The sequence below is a fragment of the Alnus glutinosa genome, chromosome 2, assembly GCF_958979055.1.
Source record: "Alnus glutinosa chromosome 2, dhAlnGlut1.1, whole genome shotgun sequence".
NCBI lineage: Eukaryota > Viridiplantae > Streptophyta > Magnoliopsida > Fagales > Betulaceae > Alnus > Alnus glutinosa.
Genome location: NC_084887.1, coordinates 35022343 through 35041156, shown reverse-complemented (window position 1 = coordinate 35041156; position 18814 = coordinate 35022343). Strand labels below are relative to the sequence as shown.

At 34.6% G+C, this 18814-nt stretch overlaps 3 protein-coding genes across 4 annotated transcripts; 1 reads left to right on the top strand and 2 right to left on the bottom strand.

Moving 5' to 3' along the window:
- The first annotated feature begins 3076 nt into the window (after window positions 1-3076).
- On the top strand, window positions 3077-6143 carry LOC133859736 (hypersensitive-induced reaction 1 protein-like). The gene is made up of 6 exons (XM_062295251.1): window positions 3077-3216; window positions 3748-3958; window positions 4743-4863; window positions 4973-5064; window positions 5152-5248; window positions 5571-6143. The coding sequence occupies exons 2-6, from the start codon at window positions 3770-3772 to the stop codon at window positions 5927-5929; spliced, it is 858 nt and encodes a 285-aa protein (XP_062151235.1). The 5' UTR covers window positions 3077-3216; window positions 3748-3769; the 3' UTR covers window positions 5930-6143.
- A 1118-nt stretch (window positions 6144-7261) lies between these two features.
- Window positions 7262-11551, bottom strand: LOC133859737 (mitochondrial outer membrane protein porin of 36 kDa-like). The gene is made up of 6 exons (XM_062295252.1): window positions 11391-11551; window positions 11221-11288; window positions 10434-10544; window positions 9746-9832; window positions 9335-9543; window positions 7262-7851 (listed from the first exon to the last, which is right to left on the bottom strand). The coding sequence occupies exons 1-6, from the start codon at window positions 11437-11439 to the stop codon at window positions 7545-7547; spliced, it is 831 nt and encodes a 276-aa protein (XP_062151236.1). The 5' UTR covers window positions 11440-11551; the 3' UTR covers window positions 7262-7544.
- A 3548-nt stretch (window positions 11552-15099) lies between these two features.
- On the bottom strand, window positions 15100-17570 carry LOC133861191 (probable auxin efflux carrier component 8). 2 transcript variants are annotated; one of them, XM_062296915.1, is made up of 6 exons: window positions 16945-17570; window positions 16199-16373; window positions 16025-16110; window positions 15775-15932; window positions 15362-15438; window positions 15100-15275 (listed from the first exon to the last, which is right to left on the bottom strand). In XM_062296915.1, the coding sequence occupies exons 1-6, from the start codon at window positions 17450-17452 to the stop codon at window positions 15209-15211; spliced, it is 1071 nt and encodes a 356-aa protein (XP_062152899.1). In that variant the 5' UTR covers window positions 17453-17570; the 3' UTR covers window positions 15100-15208. The 2 variants fall into 2 exon arrangements, with proteins under 2 accessions (XP_062152899.1, XP_062152898.1); XM_062296914.1 differs by having other exon boundaries at window positions 16199-16376; window positions 16945-17567.
- Between the last annotated feature and the right edge of the window lie 1244 nt (window positions 17571-18814).

The following is an 18814-nucleotide window of genomic DNA, read 5'->3' as shown; positions in this document are numbered from 1 at the left end:
CAATTTTTTTGTAAAATCAATCATTGAATATATAGGATTCACATGTAGGAAAACAGATTCAATTGTTGATTTTTAATTAACATCATGCATCATATCTTCCCTAGGTTTACAAATTTTGTAAACGTAATAACGTATCCTATCTCTATCTCTATAATATAACCACACTTTTATTTCATAATTATCAATTTATCATATAATGTTGATGTAATAGTCTCAATTAATCTTTGGATCAATCCTTATTAAAAAAAAAATCAAACGATTGATTGAAACTGACATATTGCATAGGATCTTCCTCAACCGTAGCTTCTATCTCATCATTCTTTTGAATTTCAAACTTCTTATCTGGATTATTGGGGAATGATGTGTTTCAATATTGTGGAATAGTTATGAGATAAAGATGTGAATTTTAACATTATTTTAGCAATATTAATAAATAAATGTTAGATACTATAATTATATTTAACATTTATCTAATAAGGCTGATGTGTTACTTCAAATTAAACATTTGATTAATCCTTATTAGATAAAGAAAAAAAAAATCCAATATTTAATTTCGAGTACCACCTCAACATTATTAAACAAATGTAAGACTAAAAAAATAGTATTCTCTTCTACCATTACTCATATTGATAAGACCGGGGGAGAAAATAAAGGCCATAGAAAAAGTCAAGGCCATAACAACCATCTTTATTATAAGACAGAAACTCAACGTCAATTGGCGGCTAATGTTACAATGATGCTTATCCTATCATGAGACGTGTTCAGACAGAATTTGTTTTTTTTTTTTGGAAAAAAAAAAAAAAAAAAATTTGGTCCCCTATGTTTTCATGAAATTTCAATTTAGTCCTTATATTTTTAATTTCAACACAATTAAGTCCTTAGGTTTTCTTTTAATTTCAAATAAACTTCTTTATAAATTTTTGTCTAAATTAACTAACGATATGCAGGTTAGACTAATTAATTAGTGTCACATGGTTCTAGTTTGACACATAATGTATTAACAATACGTGCCACATGAAGTATTTACTTTAAATTACAAATATACTATAAATTAAATTTCTTTTAGAAAAAAGCAACGTGACAAGTAACTTGGTACATGACATCTCAAACGAGTATCATTAATTGATTGGTTCGATATGACTGTTAATAAAGAGAAATGATTGGTTGTACACTCTCATCTTACTCATATCTCACCTTTATCTACGTGGACCAATAATGTTGTTAAAAAAAGGGAAGTGATCCTTACACTCACACTACACAATAATGGCACAACACGAAGGTACAATGGAGTGGGATCCATTTGTGAGCCGCACTCCATTGTGCTTTGGTGTTGTGTCATTGTTGTGTAGTGTGAGTGTTTTAATCATTTCTCTTAAAAAAATCAGGGTCCCATTACACTATCTCTACTATCTCTCATATTATTGGTCCACGTAGATAAGAGTAAAATATGAGTGGGATGAGAGTGTACAACCAAGCATTTCTTGTTAATTAATTGGACAATAGGTTCACATAGAAACTTAATTAAAACTAGATAAAAATTTAAAGATTTAATTGTCAAAATTGAAAACCTAATGCTCCATTTTTTTCAGTGTAAAATGGTTTCTGTCGTAAAATAGTTTCAGGGAAGTCATTTTTAAGAAAAATATTTTCCGTCGAAATCATTTTTCGGTGTTTGGCGCGTACGAAAAATTACAAATATTTTTTATATTTTAATTTAATCATATTAATTTAAAAAAATTAAATTTTATTCACAAAATAAAAAATATTAATATAAAATAATATAAATTTTTTTTAAAAAAATTTGGCATATACAAATTCTGGCAAAAGTTGCCGGAATCCGGCCATTTTTGCTGGAACCCGGCACAAAACGGCCAGTAGACCGGAAATCGGCCGTCCTGGCCAATTTCCGGCCAGCTAGCCAGAGATTCGGCCAGAACAGCCAGATTCGGCCAGATGCCGGGGGTTCGGCCGTTCTTGCTGGATCCGGCGAGATAGCTGGAGATCTGGCTGCTCCGGCCAGTCTGGCCGGAACCCGGCGACATCTGCCAGACGTGGTCGGATTCCGGCTTAATTTGTCGAATTTCGGCACTGACCGGAGTCGAAATCTGACTTGTCGAAATTCGGCAATAGTCAACTGCTTAAACGTAAAGGTCGACTACATTGTTTAAAAAAGAATCGACTGCATCTACCATTTACGGAAAATGATTTACGCTTTTAAAAAGCGTAAATCATTTTCTGAAATTTATTAAGCATTTTAGTCAAACGGAAATCATTTTCCGGTTGACCATTATTTTCGCCCCTATCAAACACAGAAAAATACCGAAACCATTTTCCATAAATTATTTTACGCCGAAACAAACGGGACATAAAAAGTAAATTGAAATCCCATAAAACCTAGGGACTAAATCTCTATTTTTATTTATTTATTTTATTGTTACGTGAGGAAGATTTTATCCTAAAGAACATAATCAATCGTTGGAAATGATGGTTGAAGTTTCTTAGACTCTTCGCCTTTGGTGGTAGATTGATAATGATTTCTATGGAAGGAATATTCTTAATACAGATGAGAAATTTCAGGCCACTTTCAGTTGACTGTAAATTTTGAATTTGAGGAACAAACTGTAACAGAAACCGACAAGAATTGCTAGTAACAATTCTGCGAATGTGCCGAAGGTGACAGGCTTTTGTTATTATTTCACGCGTTGAGCATGTCCAAGTACTCAATCCAAACGGCAACCTTCTTGACTTTTTATAAATAAGAAGAAATTTCACTTTTATTATTGTTGCAATTTCCTTTCAAAGTTCAATATTCTCGTTTAGTGTATTGAATTTTAAAAAATTTGTAATCTTACCCCTCTATTAAAATTTTTTCATTAAATCCTAATAAATTGATGAGAAATTTTCAAAATACTCCCATTTTTTTTTTTTAAAAAAAATAATAATTGTAATTTAACTATAATTTTGTAATTTTACAAAGTTTATAAGGGAATAACAGTTATTTTATCCTTCGATTGTTTGATTTAACCTCAAATCCAAAGGGAGGGGCGAGATTCTAAAAAATTAAAAATTCGACTCATAAACTGAGAATTTTTAAACTTAAGAGGAGGGTATAAAAAAAAAGAGAGGTTTAAGTGAATTCTTCCTATAAATAAGATATACTCAACCTTGTATTCCCACCAACTTCATCTCGGTGCAAGGGGCAAGGGCACCTTCTTGGTATGTCTCTCTGCCTTTGTCTGTGTGCGTTCGTGTGGGTGTTGCAGAAAAGCAGCTTCAGTATTATTGTTCTTATCAGGCAGTTGGCTTCGTTGCCTTTAATGGCCTAATCAGTATTTTATAACATAACTGTGTTCTTCAATTTTTCCAGAATATGTGTATGGAAGGCACTTTAACATGTTAAGCAATAATTTAGCTTGGAGTAGTTCTTAAATTACATATGCAACAATACATAAGTGGGTATTAAATCAACAATACAAAATCTTGAATGGTTCATTCCCTAGGGTAAGTAAAAAAACAAATAAACCCATTTCGTTAGAAAAGTTAAGAGAATCCGTTAATGTGTCATATCAGCGCTAATCAAATAAGCGCTAATCAAATAGGTCCTGTATTCGACCGCCCTCAAATATCACAACTAAGGTTGCAGTGAACCGTGCAAGATTTTGTATAGTTCAGATATATGTATTAAGTTCCTTATCCCTTATTAGTGAGTAATACAGGAACTTTTTGCTCTTTTCTGCCTCTTTCCAGTGAGGAATATCAGAAGTTAGATATGGGTAACCTATTTTGCTGTGTACAAGTCAGCCAATCCACAGTTGCTGTCAAGGAGAAATTTGGGAAGTACAGTGATGTACTCGAGCCTGGATGCCATTGTGTACCTTGGTTTCTTGGAAGTCAGCTTGCTGGCCATGTCACTCTTCGGTTGCAGCAGTTGGATGTGCGCTGTGAGACAAAGACAAAGGTCTGTATTGCTTGCATAATCCCTTTTTTTTTTTTTTTTTTTCACAGTAATTTCCTTCCTCTCAGGACAGAATAAATCTTGCTTATGTCCTGTTTTTCCAGTAGTGATAATGAGATACTCTTGTGTCATAATGGGAAAAAGAGAGACAAACTTGAAGTCCAGTTATCATCTGAATTTGCCTTTGTGATTTGCACTGTCACAAAGGCTGTTTTCTACTTTACTGCAATGAAGTCTTATCCGATAGTTTTTGTGCCTAAGATTGAAACACTTTGCTATTGTTAGGCAGATAATTGAAAATTTGTGGAGTAGAGGAAGCTAAAAATTTACCACCCTAACACCTTGATATCTTTCTAACTAGTTAGGCAGTTTAAGGAATTTTAGAGACATTTCTTGGTCTAACCAAGAAGGCCTTGCAAGAAACATCAATTTTTGACCACTCGAATACAATCTGCTGAAAACTCAAATATCACTGACCTTGAAATCATGGTAGATGTTTTTGCTCCACCATAAGTTTACGGCTTATTATGCTCATTGAATGATGTAGACATCACAGATTTTTGAAAAAAAACATAAATCAGTCTCCAATCAAGTCAATAGTGAAAGAGATGGAATTTCTTGAAGGAAAGGCATATTGAAGTAAAAGAATGAACGCGCATATCAGTACCAATTGCTTCACTGGATATAGTCTCCATAAACAATATCTTAAATCAAAACTGAGAATTAATGTTTACTTTTAAGTGTATAAAACATATGATCAATTGACTTTTCAACATTTGTTGTTCAGGACAATGTCTTTGTTAATGTCGTTGCATCGGTTCAATACCGTGTTCTGGCTAATAAGGCGGGTGATGCTTTCTACAAACTCAGCAATCCTAGAACCCAAATCCAAGCCTATGTGTTTGATGGTATGATCCCAAAGTCACCCAAACAACTCTTATAATCCTAACATGTTTTGCTGTCTACCACTGCATAAAATACTCAATGAACTTCAACTTCTTTTTTCTTAATGCTCAGTAATCAGAGCAAGTGTTCCAAAGCTAGAGTTGGATAATGTCTTTGAGCAAAAGAATGAGATTGCAAGAGCTGTTGAGGATGAGCTTGAAAAGGTCAGCATTCAGTCATTAAGCAGTCACATTATTTCTTGAATTCCATGTGTCAACTTGATTAACAGACTGCTTTGAAATGATTTATAGGCTATGTCTGCTTATGGGTATGAGATTGTCCAGACACTCATTGTTGATATAGAACCAGATGAGCACGTGAAGCGATCGATGAATGAAATTAATGCCGGTGATATATCTGTTATCTTGGCCATTTTCAATCATATATGTGTTCTCAAAATGCATCTTTGAACTTGTGGCTGCAACTTTAGATAAACAACCAACATGTAACAAGCTCCCTCTCCCACAGCTCCTATTGTTCACAACACTTCCCCTATCAGATCTAATAGTTGAATTATCTGAATTGCATAAATATCGATTAACTTGAATTGGTTTGTATATATAATCTCATATTCATATGCTTCAGCAGCGTATTTGTTTTAGGCCAAGTAATCATAGTATAGAAACCCATTGAACAAAATCAAAATCATCATGAGTTTTTCTGTTTGCAGCTGCAAGAATGAGGTTAGCAACTAATGAGAAAGCAGAAGCAGAGAAAATTATACAGATTAAGCGAGCAGAGGGTGAGGCCGAATCCAAATATCTCTCAGGAGTTGGAATCGCCCGGCAGCGCCAGGCAATTGTTGATGGTCTGAGAGACAGTGTGCTTGGCTTCTCAGTCAATGTGCCAGGAACCACTGCTAAAGATGTGCTGGATATGGTCCTTATCACGCAGTACTTTGACACCATGAAGGAAATTGGTGCTTCCTCCAAATCCTCATCAGTGTTCATTCCACATGGACCAGGTGCTGTGCGTGACATTGCTACCCAGATTCGAGATGGGCTGCTTCAGGCATCAACCTCTCACTAGGAATTATGAAGTTTCTGTCCAGGAGTGTTGTCCGCAAGTGTGCTCTGTTCAGGACTTCTCATCCATGGTTTGTTTTGTGTGTAAAGCATGATTCAGAATTTTTCTTTTTTGTTGGTAATGCACATACTCTGAAATTTGCTTGTAAATTAAAGTTCTACAATGTTAAATTCTTATTTACTACTAAGAAATTACATGGTGAGCAATCTTAAAAAGCTGCGAACATCTTGCTTCTTGGAAAATAGTAAGAGGGGGAGCCACTGAAGTCTGTTCATTATTTCAGACACACACATACTAGAGGACTCCTCAGCAGCACTGCGAAATCAATCAAAGGCTGCGTTACTTCTCAAATAAGAAGCTGCCCGGCAAGGCTGTGAATATTGTCCTTTTCCGCTTCTCCCTATACTCAAGTGTGAGAAGTACTCGTGTTTTCCTCGTGAAAAAAAAAAAAAAAAAAAACCCTCTTCCCGCTAGAGAAGCAACCGCCTCTGTCGTAAGTGCCTGGGGAGGAAGGAGGGGGTTCCCCTCTCCCTTTTCCCCTTTATTGTTCTGCAAACTGTTTTCTTTGTTATTCCTTCTTTTTTCCTTCATGTGCCTCCCCTCAGCTCCTACTCGTCACCGGAGCTGCAAACAATTGATTTTGTTGATTTTTTCTATTCGCTTCTATCTCTCCTGTTACGTGTGCCCCTTATTTTTGCACTGGAGACAATAAACTGAAGTTCTTTGAGCTTCAGTTGCCGGGCACCCCTTATGTGGGACTCCTCTTCAATGGATCCAGATCTGGTTTCTACAGTGCTGTTTATCCAAGTCGGCAACATCCAAGTGAGCTTGTTGCCGTTGCAATATGCAAGCTCTCTAGTGTTCTGTTTTAACAAGCGTCTCTCAAGACGGCTCTTTCCTTGAATTTCTATTCAAAATACATTAGACCGGGTCATTATATGATCCATTTCCAACTAATTCTTTTTTGTTGGTAATGAACATACTCCGAAACCGGAGGATTCAGGTTTTAAGAGAATCTCTTAGTGGCACATTACCCTCTCTTATTGGCCATCTAAATTAGGGCGCAAGAGAGATCGCAATTAGGGTGTTCTGAATTAAACTCCCGCAGGGTACCTTGAAAACCCAATAATGTAATTTTCAAAATTCCAGCAGGTAATGGATGATTTGCGTCTCCTCTAAAAACCACATTGGACCGGTTCTCTCCCAAAGCCATATATAAAGAAAGAAACCAGAATGCTAGTGCATGAAAGAAGACATGCCCCATGAATATCAAAACAAACTTCTACACCAAGACGTGCAATGCCAGGTAGAAAGATCATAAAGGAAAAAAGAAACTGCTGAAAAACAACCATTAACGAATTGGAACAAAGCGTGTCAGAAGTCAACCTCTTCGAAAACAGCCATTCATCCCTCCAGTTAACCTTGGGACTGATGAGATTGTGAACTCAACGGAGTTGTAAAATTGGTTTGTGACACCATCTAATATTTATTTTACAGTTCAAAACCACCAAAATAGAGAAGACAGCCATATGCACTCTTGTTCAAAAGGAGATAACTAAAGTAAACTCCTAATACCTGCCTTAATGCTCCCCACCATAAAGGGCAGGATACTCATTACTCATGGCTTGAGAGCCAAAGCTAGTCCAACCTTGGCGCTCTTCTCAATTGCCCTGGTGTCTACCTCTCCAGAAATGGTGAAAAGCGACTTAGGACGCCACTCATGCTGGATGAGAGCACTGGCCTTGCCAAGGTTGTTCACACGTCCCTTCACTGTGGTCAATGGGTCTAATGCGTGCTGGGTGCCAACAGTGATGGTATTCTCATTGGTTGCAAAGCTATGGGTTACCTCAGCACCAACAGCTGTGTTGGTGAAGGGGTTCACTGTATGGTAATAGGACGCATTCAGGGTATCACCTTTGTCATTCCTGTATCATCAAAATATGTTCATCGTAAAACGCACCAACAAGAATGGCTTCATAATACCAGACAGAATAAGATAGAACAGTCAGTTTACATACAATTGATTTAGTCAATATGTAAAGGGCTATCATAAAGGATTTTTTCCTTTTTCTTTTTTGGCCAGTGACTATCATAAGGTTTAACTATTTCAAGAAGGGGATAACTTCAATCAGGCAGTGGCAAAAACCAAGAGGTTTTCGCCCTCCAATGAGTGATTGCCATGTAAGCATCAAACAAAAAAAGTACATGTTAGCATTATCTAACAAAAACACTGGATGTAAACCCTCCTTTCACTCTTTAATCTTAAAAAAAATAAAAACCTATCGCAGGCATTGCCCACACAGATGTTGCCGCCGCCTCTGCTCGACGCCGGACACCTACCCGAAAAGACCACAACAACCGCCGGGAAATTTCTAGATCTTGCCGGCTTCATCAACTTCAAACGTCGCCGAAGAAAAAAAAAAAAAAAAATTAAAGACGAGCAACCCAGAAACACTAGAACCAAAACGGAGATGAAGGTACATGATTACTGCAAAACAGAGAAATCAAACGAAAAAAAAAAAAAAAAAAACCTTTCAGATTATTCTGGTAAACTTTTAGTTGTGGAAACTTTTCTGGGTTTTGTCGAAATTGCTTCTAATTGGTGGCGATTTGTTTGAAAAAAGAAACAAAATTTACAAATCGCAAAGCAAATGGATAACTTTGTTTAGAACCCGGAAACTTGTTGCACAAATACTTGCAGATGGATAACTCAAACCGCCCGTGTGGGCTATTCATCGTGCTCTCCGGCGATCTGTGGTTGACAGGAGCGTTTCCGGCTGATTTTTGGGCGATCTGTGGTGTGGTTATTGGGATCTAGTGTTTGGCAGTTCTGTTGGGTTGGTCGGCTGTCGATCGGAGGTTGTGTAGTGCTGTTGGCCGAATCTAGTCGGTGGGAGGAGCGGCGGAAACGGCGGCGTCGAAGGTTGGTGGTAGGAGGGTTTTTTTTTTTCTGTTATTTTTTTTCAGACTAAAAGTGTTAAAGAAGGAAATTTAGATCCAGTGTTTTTACAACATATGCATTTTTTGTTCTAGGCTAATGTGTTAATCTGTCATTGGAGGGCAAAAAACAAGGGTTTTTTGCCCCAACCTGACAGAAGTTGCACTCAAGAAATGCTATCTTAGCTCTTGTTCACATAACTGTGACAGCTCAAGGACAACAAAGTACACTGGAAGAATTGAAAAGAACCACCCTTCCCCAAAGCCCAATAAATAAAAAATCTACAAACGTGTAAGATCTATACCATTAAAAAGTAATCACAGAGCTGTTACTACTAATCATAATGATTATGCCCATGATGGTGTGGTTATGATGATGTAAACATATATAAAAAATAAATTCAAAAAGGGGAAAATAATTCTTTTTTTCTTTTTCTTTTCTGCACACTACTCACAAAAAGAATCACTCACAGGGTCAACGATGCAATTAAGTCCGCATTGGAGAAGCTCAATCCAGCATTGCACTTTGTGAAATTACCAGTCTTGGAGTCAAATGAGAGATCCGTACCAAGTGCAACAATATTAGTTCCTATAACACCTGAGAAGTTAACAACAGGGTTTGCAGTCAGCCCAACGCTAGTGCTTATCCCCGCATAGTCATGCAAATACTGGAGTTCCACCTGTTTTACAATTAAAAAAAAAAATAGAATCAAACAACAATTTTACTGCTTGTATCTGTGTTAGAGCATGTTAAATGTTCTCCAACTCATAAGAAAAATTACGATTTGATAATTCAGAAACAATTAGATGCAGAATCCCCTTTTTCCTGGTAACAATAAGATAAAGTTTCATCACACAAAAACTGGATATTAAAAAGCTTACCTTGCCAGACCTTTGATCAGGAACCCTGAAGCTAAATATTGCCTTCAGACCAGGGGCAGGTTGATCAACCGTGATAGTTGTGAAGAGCTGATAACAATACAAGTATGTCAGTAACACAATAAAAGGATTTAGAAAGACTATTAACTCAATCCCTATCGAACATGCATGCTTAAAAGATTTAAGGTTAAAAACATTACCATTTCTTGTATATATGTGTGTCTGTCTGTGTATATATGTATTATGTCTTGATAAAACAAACAATTTCAGTTCTTAAGCTGATCAACCACAATAATCATTTCAACCACTATGACTCCAAAGATAACAGCATACAAGGAACAAGTTTATGAGGAGGATTGTTTGGGCATCTTTCAGTTCTCCATAGATTGAAGTTAGAACTAAACACATTTCTATGCAGGGCCATAGCCAACATGATTTAAAATCAGTAGCTTCAATTCAACTATCTTTTAGTTCAACTGCCAAAGAGATAGAGTACGATAACAATACATACTATCGGCACACAAGGAGGACAAACATATAACCAAAAAAACAAGGTCACCAATAAAAAGATACTGATTCAGCATTTGGTTTCTGCCGTCAATACAGATGCAATCACAAGGTAGGGACAATGTAAGCATGAAAGAAGGGAAATAGAAAGGAAAATGTAACTGAATAGGAAACTAGAGCTCACATTGGAGCTTGTGTCCACTTTGATGTCGGTTGTTATGTTTTTGTTCTTCAGTTGGGTGTTAACATCAGCCAAAAACAGCTCTCCTTTCTTTGTTCCTGATGAAGTGATAGCCTGAAGTAATAAAGACAGGGAAACATTAATACACGATTATAATCCTGACACAAACTGCTTAAAAAGACATTATACATAATAATGATAACCCAGGTTAGGATGATCAAAGCCACATAGCCACGATGGATGCCTATTAATGTGGGAAAAATAAACTGCTCCTCAACTCATCCTAACATATTACATGTCTCTCAGTGTGAATAAAATTTTGAAAAAAAAAAATAAAAAAAAATCTGAACATAGTAAAACAATCATAAATGCTAAGTCGCTGATCATGTTTCAGTGGCATGTCAAAAAGACATAAAGCCAAAAGGTAAGGAAATTTTATAGATACAAAAATAAATTCAATGTGCCGCCATAATGACTTTCAGACCATCAGAACATGGTCCACATAAACAAACCTAGACTGACCTGCTATCCAACCCGAAAACCCACAAAAAGATTAAATAACAGAATCCAGCACTAACACAATAATAAAGAGCATATCTCTTTGCACCAAGCCATTTAGTAATTCAAATGACGCATTGATGTCAAATCTATAATTACATGCCTGATCACACACTCACCAATACAAAAGGTTGTATAATTACAGAAACATCAACAAATATATAAATATGCAAAACCCTAAACCCCTAACATGATAATCACATATCTTCTTAGAGAAAACAGAACAACTTACAACTCCAGTGGAAGAATAGGTAGTGATGGTGAACTTGTGGTCGCTCTGGTAATCCTTGTACAGAAGATCTAAACCCAAACAAAATATAACCAAAACAAAATTTAAAACCTCAAATTAAACCACAAAACCCTAACATTACATATACACACAAATGATTCACAGTGAAATACCTCTGGCTTTCTTGCCGATGTCAGAGTAGAGGCCAGGACCCTTGCCCATGGTTGTGCGAAAATGGAGATCCGAAAGACACAAAAACGAAACTCAGCGAAAAAATGGAATCGATACTCGCTCTCGAAGGAAGAAATGGTAGGGTTTGGGGACCATTATATATATAAACCGAGAAAACCCTTTTTTCAGTCTCGGCTTTCATTTCCGGGGAGGGCTTACATTGGCCGTTGGATCTGGGTTTAAAGGTATTTGGGGATGTTTGGACCGTCGATTCACGATTTTCGCTGATTTCGGGGTTTTGGTTAGGTCATTACGTGAGAGCCAAGGCGAATTAATTTAAAAAGATATTCAAACCGTGATGAACCGCTCGTTCCTTTGCTGACAAAATTACATTCTCCTTGAAATAAAATTGTATTAGTTGTTTTCTTATTGATAAATATAAAATTAATTCAGGAGTGAACACACATTTACAGTTCACTCTTTCTGTTTTTAAATCTTAAAATTGAAACCTTCAGTTTTTTGCAGCATTTTTAATTGTCTCCTTCTATGTGTTTTTCGTCCGTCCGTGACGGCTACTAGGGCGCATAGCATTTTTTTTCCCACATCAAATTAAAATAATAATAATAATAATTTATTTTATTAAAAAAATTGAAAAAAGAGAGATGCTACAGAGGGGTCTCCTCCTTTTAATGTTAAAAAAATTAAATTCAAAAGCAAAAATATATTTTTCTTTATTTTTGGGTTTCTTTTTGATTGAATTTGATTTCTTTAATATTAAACGAACTGTTCAAATTAACAAACATTTCAAACGATTTTCCGTTTCCGTTTCAGTTTCAGTTAATTAGTTGGATATATAGCATTTCTATTTCCTCATGCATTTCACGAATCCCTGAAGCCACGTCGTATAGGGATAGCCACAAGCTCATATGTGATATGCGTAGTAGGAGCTGTAGGGGCCACGTATTGCCACTGCTTACGTTGTCTAGAATGTGTGACGTGTCTCATGCGCTGCATGGGTCGATGCTTATTCGACCCGTTTCCTATACCACTTGCTTTGCCCAGGCAAAGTGTTTAGATCCGACCCACTATGGCACAAACATCAATCCAACCCGTGATCCAAGTCCAACCAGATCATGTGTTGCCTTTGGTAAGAGTCTACACGTGCTATCACGCATGGTATACGCGTAGACATTCTGACGCAGCATAAAGAAATAGAAGCAACATATTTTAATACTCAATATTTTAATAGTTTATTCTCAAAGTTGTTTTTTTCATTGCATTCAGCACTCTTTTTTAAGCTTTGTAAATTGTAACTAGAAAAAAACTAATTAGTTGCTATAATTAAATTAAGGGAAAAGTACGTATAACCTCATCAAACCATCACTTCATTGTTAATGTACCTCCTAAACTACCAATTGTGTCAATGTCCCCCCCCCTAAACTACCAAAATAAGTCAATGTCTCCCTAATGACAAAAATGCCCTTTATAAAATTATTAAAATAAAATAAAACTAAAATAACAAAAATTTCTTCCAAAAAATAATAAAAAATTTAAACTGTTATTTATTTTTTATTTTTAAAAAAATTGTTCTTTTTTCCTTTTTTTTTTATTTTAATAAAAACTGGTTTTTTTTTTAATTTGTTTTATTTTTAAAATAAATAAATAAATTTCTGTTATTTTTTGTTTTTTCGTTTTTTTTTATTTAAAAAAAATTGTTCTTTTTTCGTTTTTTAATTTAATAAAAATTGGCTTTTCTTTTTCTTTTTTTCATTTGTTTTATTTTTTATTTTTTTAAAAAATAAATTTCAGTTATTTTTTGTTTGCTTTTTTTTTAAAAAAAAAATTGTTCCTTTTTCATTGTTTTTTTTTAATTTTTTTTTTTAATTTTTAATTTTTAATTTTTTAATTTTTAATTTTTAATTTTAATTTTTTGAATTTATGAGGACATTTTTGTCTTATTCGAAAAAAAAATTAAGGTCATTTTTGTCTTTTTGTTAGTCTTAGGGGGGACATTGACATTTTTTGGTAATTTAAGGGGGAACATTGACACAATTGGTAGTTTGGAGGGTACATTGACAATTGAGTGGTAGTTTGAGGGAGTTATGTGTACTTTTCTCTTAAATTAAACATGGAAATTTCTCATCTATAGAAGAGAAATGATCCCTACACTCATTTCTCACAACAGCCCCACAACAAGCTGACGTGGCTGGTAGTATTTTATTATTTTTTTACAAAAAGAAAACAAAACAAAACAAAACAAAAAAAGTAATAAAATATTACCAGCCACATCAGCTTGTTGTGGGACTGTTGTAAGAAATGAGTGTAGGGATCATTTCTCTCTATAGAAAGTCTAACTAATGCAAAGCGGCAAGGACCCTCCTTTTTAGTTTTCTACTGTTGTTATGTATAGTTTGTTTTTGTCTGTTTGTTGTTTTGTTTTAGACGTTTTCTGCTTTCTTGTTTTGGTTGTTTCTATTTTCTCTTAAATCATATATTTTTTTTTTAGGATAAATGTATAACAAATCTCTGAGTCGACTCGCGATTTGAAAATGCTTCCTAATTTTTTAATTTTTAACATTAATTCCTTAACTTTTTTTGCGTTTTTGAATTGGACCCTTCCGTCACTTTTCCATCCAATTTTAAAAACTCTATTAGTGCCACGTGTCTATTTTTCGCCACATCACCTTAAAATATTTTATTTTAATTATTATATTTTTTTAAAAAATAAAATTATTAAAAAAATAATATTTTAAGGTAATGTGACAAAAATAGATACATGGCACTAACAAAGTTTGCAAAATTGGATGGAAAAGTGACGTAATGACCCAATTCAAAAACGAGAAAAAGTTAAAGAATTAATGTTAAAAAATAAGGGGGTATTTTCAAATCACGCATCGACTCAGATATTTATTATACATTTACCCAATTTTTTTTATGGCTTTAGTTTGTAATTTCCTTTCAAGTATCTTTATAAAAAAAAAAAAAAAAAAAAAAAAAAAAAAAAAAAAAAAAAAAAAAAAAAGGATGGGAAAATTTCCAAAAATTGGAAAACTATGGGAAATAAGGAAATTCAATGCTAACAATAAACCAAAATCATTAATAATATTCTAATCTTATCATGATATGGGCTCGGACAAATTCCAACTCATTTTCTAAGCGGCCCATCATGAACATGGCCATGCTGGCATGCATTGACCAAGGCCCAACTCCTTCCAAACTAGTTTGAGGCCTTCATCCAATGGCTTGAATTTAAAAGGATTCGTGTCAAATCTAATGATGATTTTAAAAACTATTAAAGAGTATGTAAAAATAAGTGTGAAAAAGTGAGATTGTATGTAGTATTACTTAATATCTTTTACGTACCATATTATAGTACACTTATGCTTTGATAATACAATATCGTCTCTATAAACACGGCTTTTATAATACAAATGAAAAAAAAATGTAAACAAAATTAAAACGTAGCCCTATTGGACATTTTCTTACAATGGATATAAGCTTCGCCATAATCTTTTTATTTTTTATAATTTCAAAATAAGGTAAACTAATCCACCAACTTCCTCCTGCTCCAAAATTCCCATAATTTCTCAATCTCAAGTGGGGATATATATAAAATTACATGTAACTGTTATTTCGTTCTTCATGCATTAGGTTGATAATTTCTTAATAAATACATTTATCTGTTCTTGGGTGAAATAGTCATGTCACATGTCACATGAACTTAAATAAATTGAATAAACTTGTGCAATCCATCTTTAACAATTGATGGTTTCCTGCTTAAAAACATGTCACAGAAATTCCTGGTTATATATATAGCACTCTACAATGCTAGCAGAAAGTAGTAGGCTAAAGCTATTGGCATGGAAATGAGAATCCCAAAAATTACCCTGCAAGCAGAACAAGAACAGATCTCAGGTTGCAGTTGAAGCATATGCAGAGTTTTAAATTCGAGATGCACTGAAGCATTAATTACCCGGTGCTCAATATGTCTGGATGTATGTTATACTCCTTGGCAAAAACAAATGGAACAATTCCTTGGGGAAGAGCTGCCTGCAGTATACAATAAAAATTATTTAACCTCTATGCTGAATATTGTATGCTTTGAGTATGTTAGCTATTTCCTATTGGCTTAAGCTTTTGAGTTTTGAGATAAGTGATAATTTGACATAATATCAAAGTAAGAGTTCTGAGTTCAAACTAAGTTCAAACCAAGTTCAAACCTTGTTTTTGTTATTTTCTTCCCATTTTAATTAAATATTTCACGTGTTAGGCGTCACTTATTAAAAAAAATGTGAATGTTGACTAAATTATTAAATAAACCGTTTCCTATCAACTTAAACTTTTGGGGAGAATTGACGATTTAACAAGTAAACAAATTATATGAACCTGCACAATAGCCTCTCTGAAGACTCTGCCCTTTAGTCCAGTGGCAGTTGAAGACAGTGCCATTAGGGCAGGCCCCATTAGGAACTTCATTGCCATGGCTACAAATGCCATCCGGGTCCCGCATGCTATTATGCTAACTCGTGATGCCATGAAAAGACCTGTTAAGAAATCCAATTGCAAAAGTTGAATGATTCTATTAGGGTTCTTGTTAAAGTTTTTATGGTATGTAATCATATATGTTTACTCAAACCTAAGCTGAACATTGCCATGCCAAGTCCCCCATTTGAAATTATCAGTATTGATTGTTTGACGATTTCTGGCATTTTTACTCCCCACCTGCAAAAAATTGCTCTTTCTGAGACTTAAGTACTTTGTCAACAATCTGTCTCAAGTGGAATCTATAATGAGGTTGCCTTAGGCTTACTTGTAGTGTATGCTTGCCCAAATAAGACCCAGGAAAGTAGCATGAGTATTGGGGTTTCTTAAAAGCTTCTTCCCCACTGTTAGAAGAAGGAGCATGGTTTTGATTTTCTTTGTACTTCTGGTTCTCAGTTCCTCCTCTTCCTCTTTTGTCTGTGCCTCTTGGGGGGCTTCTGTTGCTACTTTAAACAGTACGCAAACAATACAGTTTTACTAATGTGAATTTATATAAGCAAAAGCGAAAACCAAGACGTGAAATATATGCATTATTATGTTATATGTTAAATTTCATTCTGAAGTATATATGTATTACTGGTTTTATACCAGATGCAGACCTGATGCACAGGCAACGTCACAGCTTTTCTCAAAAGCTTAAGCCGATAGAAAATGGTAAATTCAATCATTCAATCAAATATCTTAACATTTTTCCTCACGTGTGAGTTCCAATTTTCTTTTAATAAGTGAAGGACAACACGTGAAATATTTAATTGAAATAGGAGGTGAACTGTAGAGTTAACCGAAAAGAAGAAATAGAGAAACTGGAATTTCTACGGGGCAAATGTGATTTATCTTGAGGTGTTTAAATTAAGTTGACTGAACGTGATTGAAAATGGTTCTCCTGTTAATGTTTAGGGAGTTCAAATGGAATTCAGGCAAGCGGGTTTAATGCTATTAAAGTTATTTACATTTCTTCTACACAAATGATGCTTTGAATCGGTAACCTTTTAAGTGAAAATTCTGAACACCTACCTGTGGCTTCTAATGGTGGTGTGATGAGGGCTGCCTTCGCGGCACTGAGCTCAAACAGAAACAATAGTAGATTGTACCAAACGAGGCTTTGCAAGACAACTATCTGGGCAAGGAGCTTAGCTGCTTCTTCACCATACATGGCTTTCAACAGTGGAAGTCCCAGGATCAATGTGTTAGGCAGTGTTGACAGGGAGATACCAGTAATGATCGAATTCAAGTCTCCCCAGGAGCAGACTTTAGTAATTGCTGTCAATAAAGAAATGGCAAGTAGTTTCTGCATGAAGTCAGCAAATATTAGTTTCAGGTTCATTTTGTAGGGGTTGTTGTCAGAGATCACTTGGAACGACAGCAGTGGAATCGAGTATTTTGCCACAAACATGTTTATGCCTGAACATTGATCTGGTGTGAAAAGCTTCCACCATTTTACTGAGACGTAGGCTACAATCATCACAACATATAATGGGACTGTGGCTGCCAAAACATGATAGACATCAGCTAGGGTGATCATGATGGTTAGTAGTTGTAGGATTGAAAAAATATCAGAATTCTTGGTATCATAGCTGGTTTATGCAATCTTGGCTGCTTTGTTAAACCATGAAAAGTTAAGGTGGGGGGGGGGGAATTCCTCTTTTAGTAGAAGCCTCCTCTCTGAGAATGCCCTCAAGCTGTCATTGTTTGTGTCAGGATGCGAGCACAGTTATTGCCTTTTTACATAGGTTACTTTAAAAATGTTGCGTATAAATTTGTGATGTATACAAATCTGCTTTTGGTATATATTTCTTTGCCTGTTCGATCTGATTGCTAAGTTTTAGTGATGGACACGGTGATAGAATATAAAGATCAGGGTATTTTTGTCACCATGAGCAAAAAGGTTGATTCCATGCTCATGTGTTCTTGTTCTTTCGGCTTACTGGTGGCTCTTCAGGCAAAAGAGAAATATATAGGCTAGCCATGATGACTCTGAACCTCGGTTAGGCTTTAAAATTTTACATATAGTTTATTTTATTTTATTGAAAAAATATGCATATAACCCCCTCAAACTACCATTCAATTGTCAAAATCTCTCCAAATTACCATTGGTGTCAATATCTCCCCTCAAACTACAAAAAAATGTCAATGTCCCTCCCTAATACTAACAAAAAGACAAAAATAATCCTAAAATAATTTCAATAAGACATAAATGTTCTTATAAAAAAAAACTAAAACTAAAAATAAAGAAAAAAAAATTAAAAAAAGAAAAAAGAAACATTTTTTTTTTTAAAAAAAAACAAACGAAAAAATAATGAAAATTATATAAAAAAAAATTGTTAAAAAAGAAACAAAACAAAACAAAACAAAAAAAAAGCCAGTTTTTTGTTTTTTTGTTTTTTAATTATTTGTTATTTGTTATTTTAGTTTTTTGTATAACCTTGTGTAATTTTAGATTTTTTTTTAATAATTTTTTTTTTTTAAATTAATAATTTTATGAAGGGTATTTTTGTCATTAAGAGAAACATTGACATTTTTTAGTAATTTAGGAAAGGAATATTGATACAATTGGTAGTTTAGGGAACATTGACACTAAGATAATAGTTTGAGGAAGCTACTTGTACTTTTACCTATTTTATTTTTGGGTTCCTCATTTTGACCCTGCAGGAAAAACAGTGTATGCTTGTTTGAATCATAAAAGATCTGCATATATTTTATCTATTCATATGATTTAGTCTGACTGGCCCATTTCGTAGGTGCCAATGACCATTACACCCTTTCTTGATTGTATTGGAAAGTTTTTGTCGACCCAGGTAGTTTAACTTATGATTTTCATAGCATTTATATTTTTCTTTTGAGGTTTTGAAGTGGCCGGTAGGAAGGAATAAAGAGTGAATTGCAA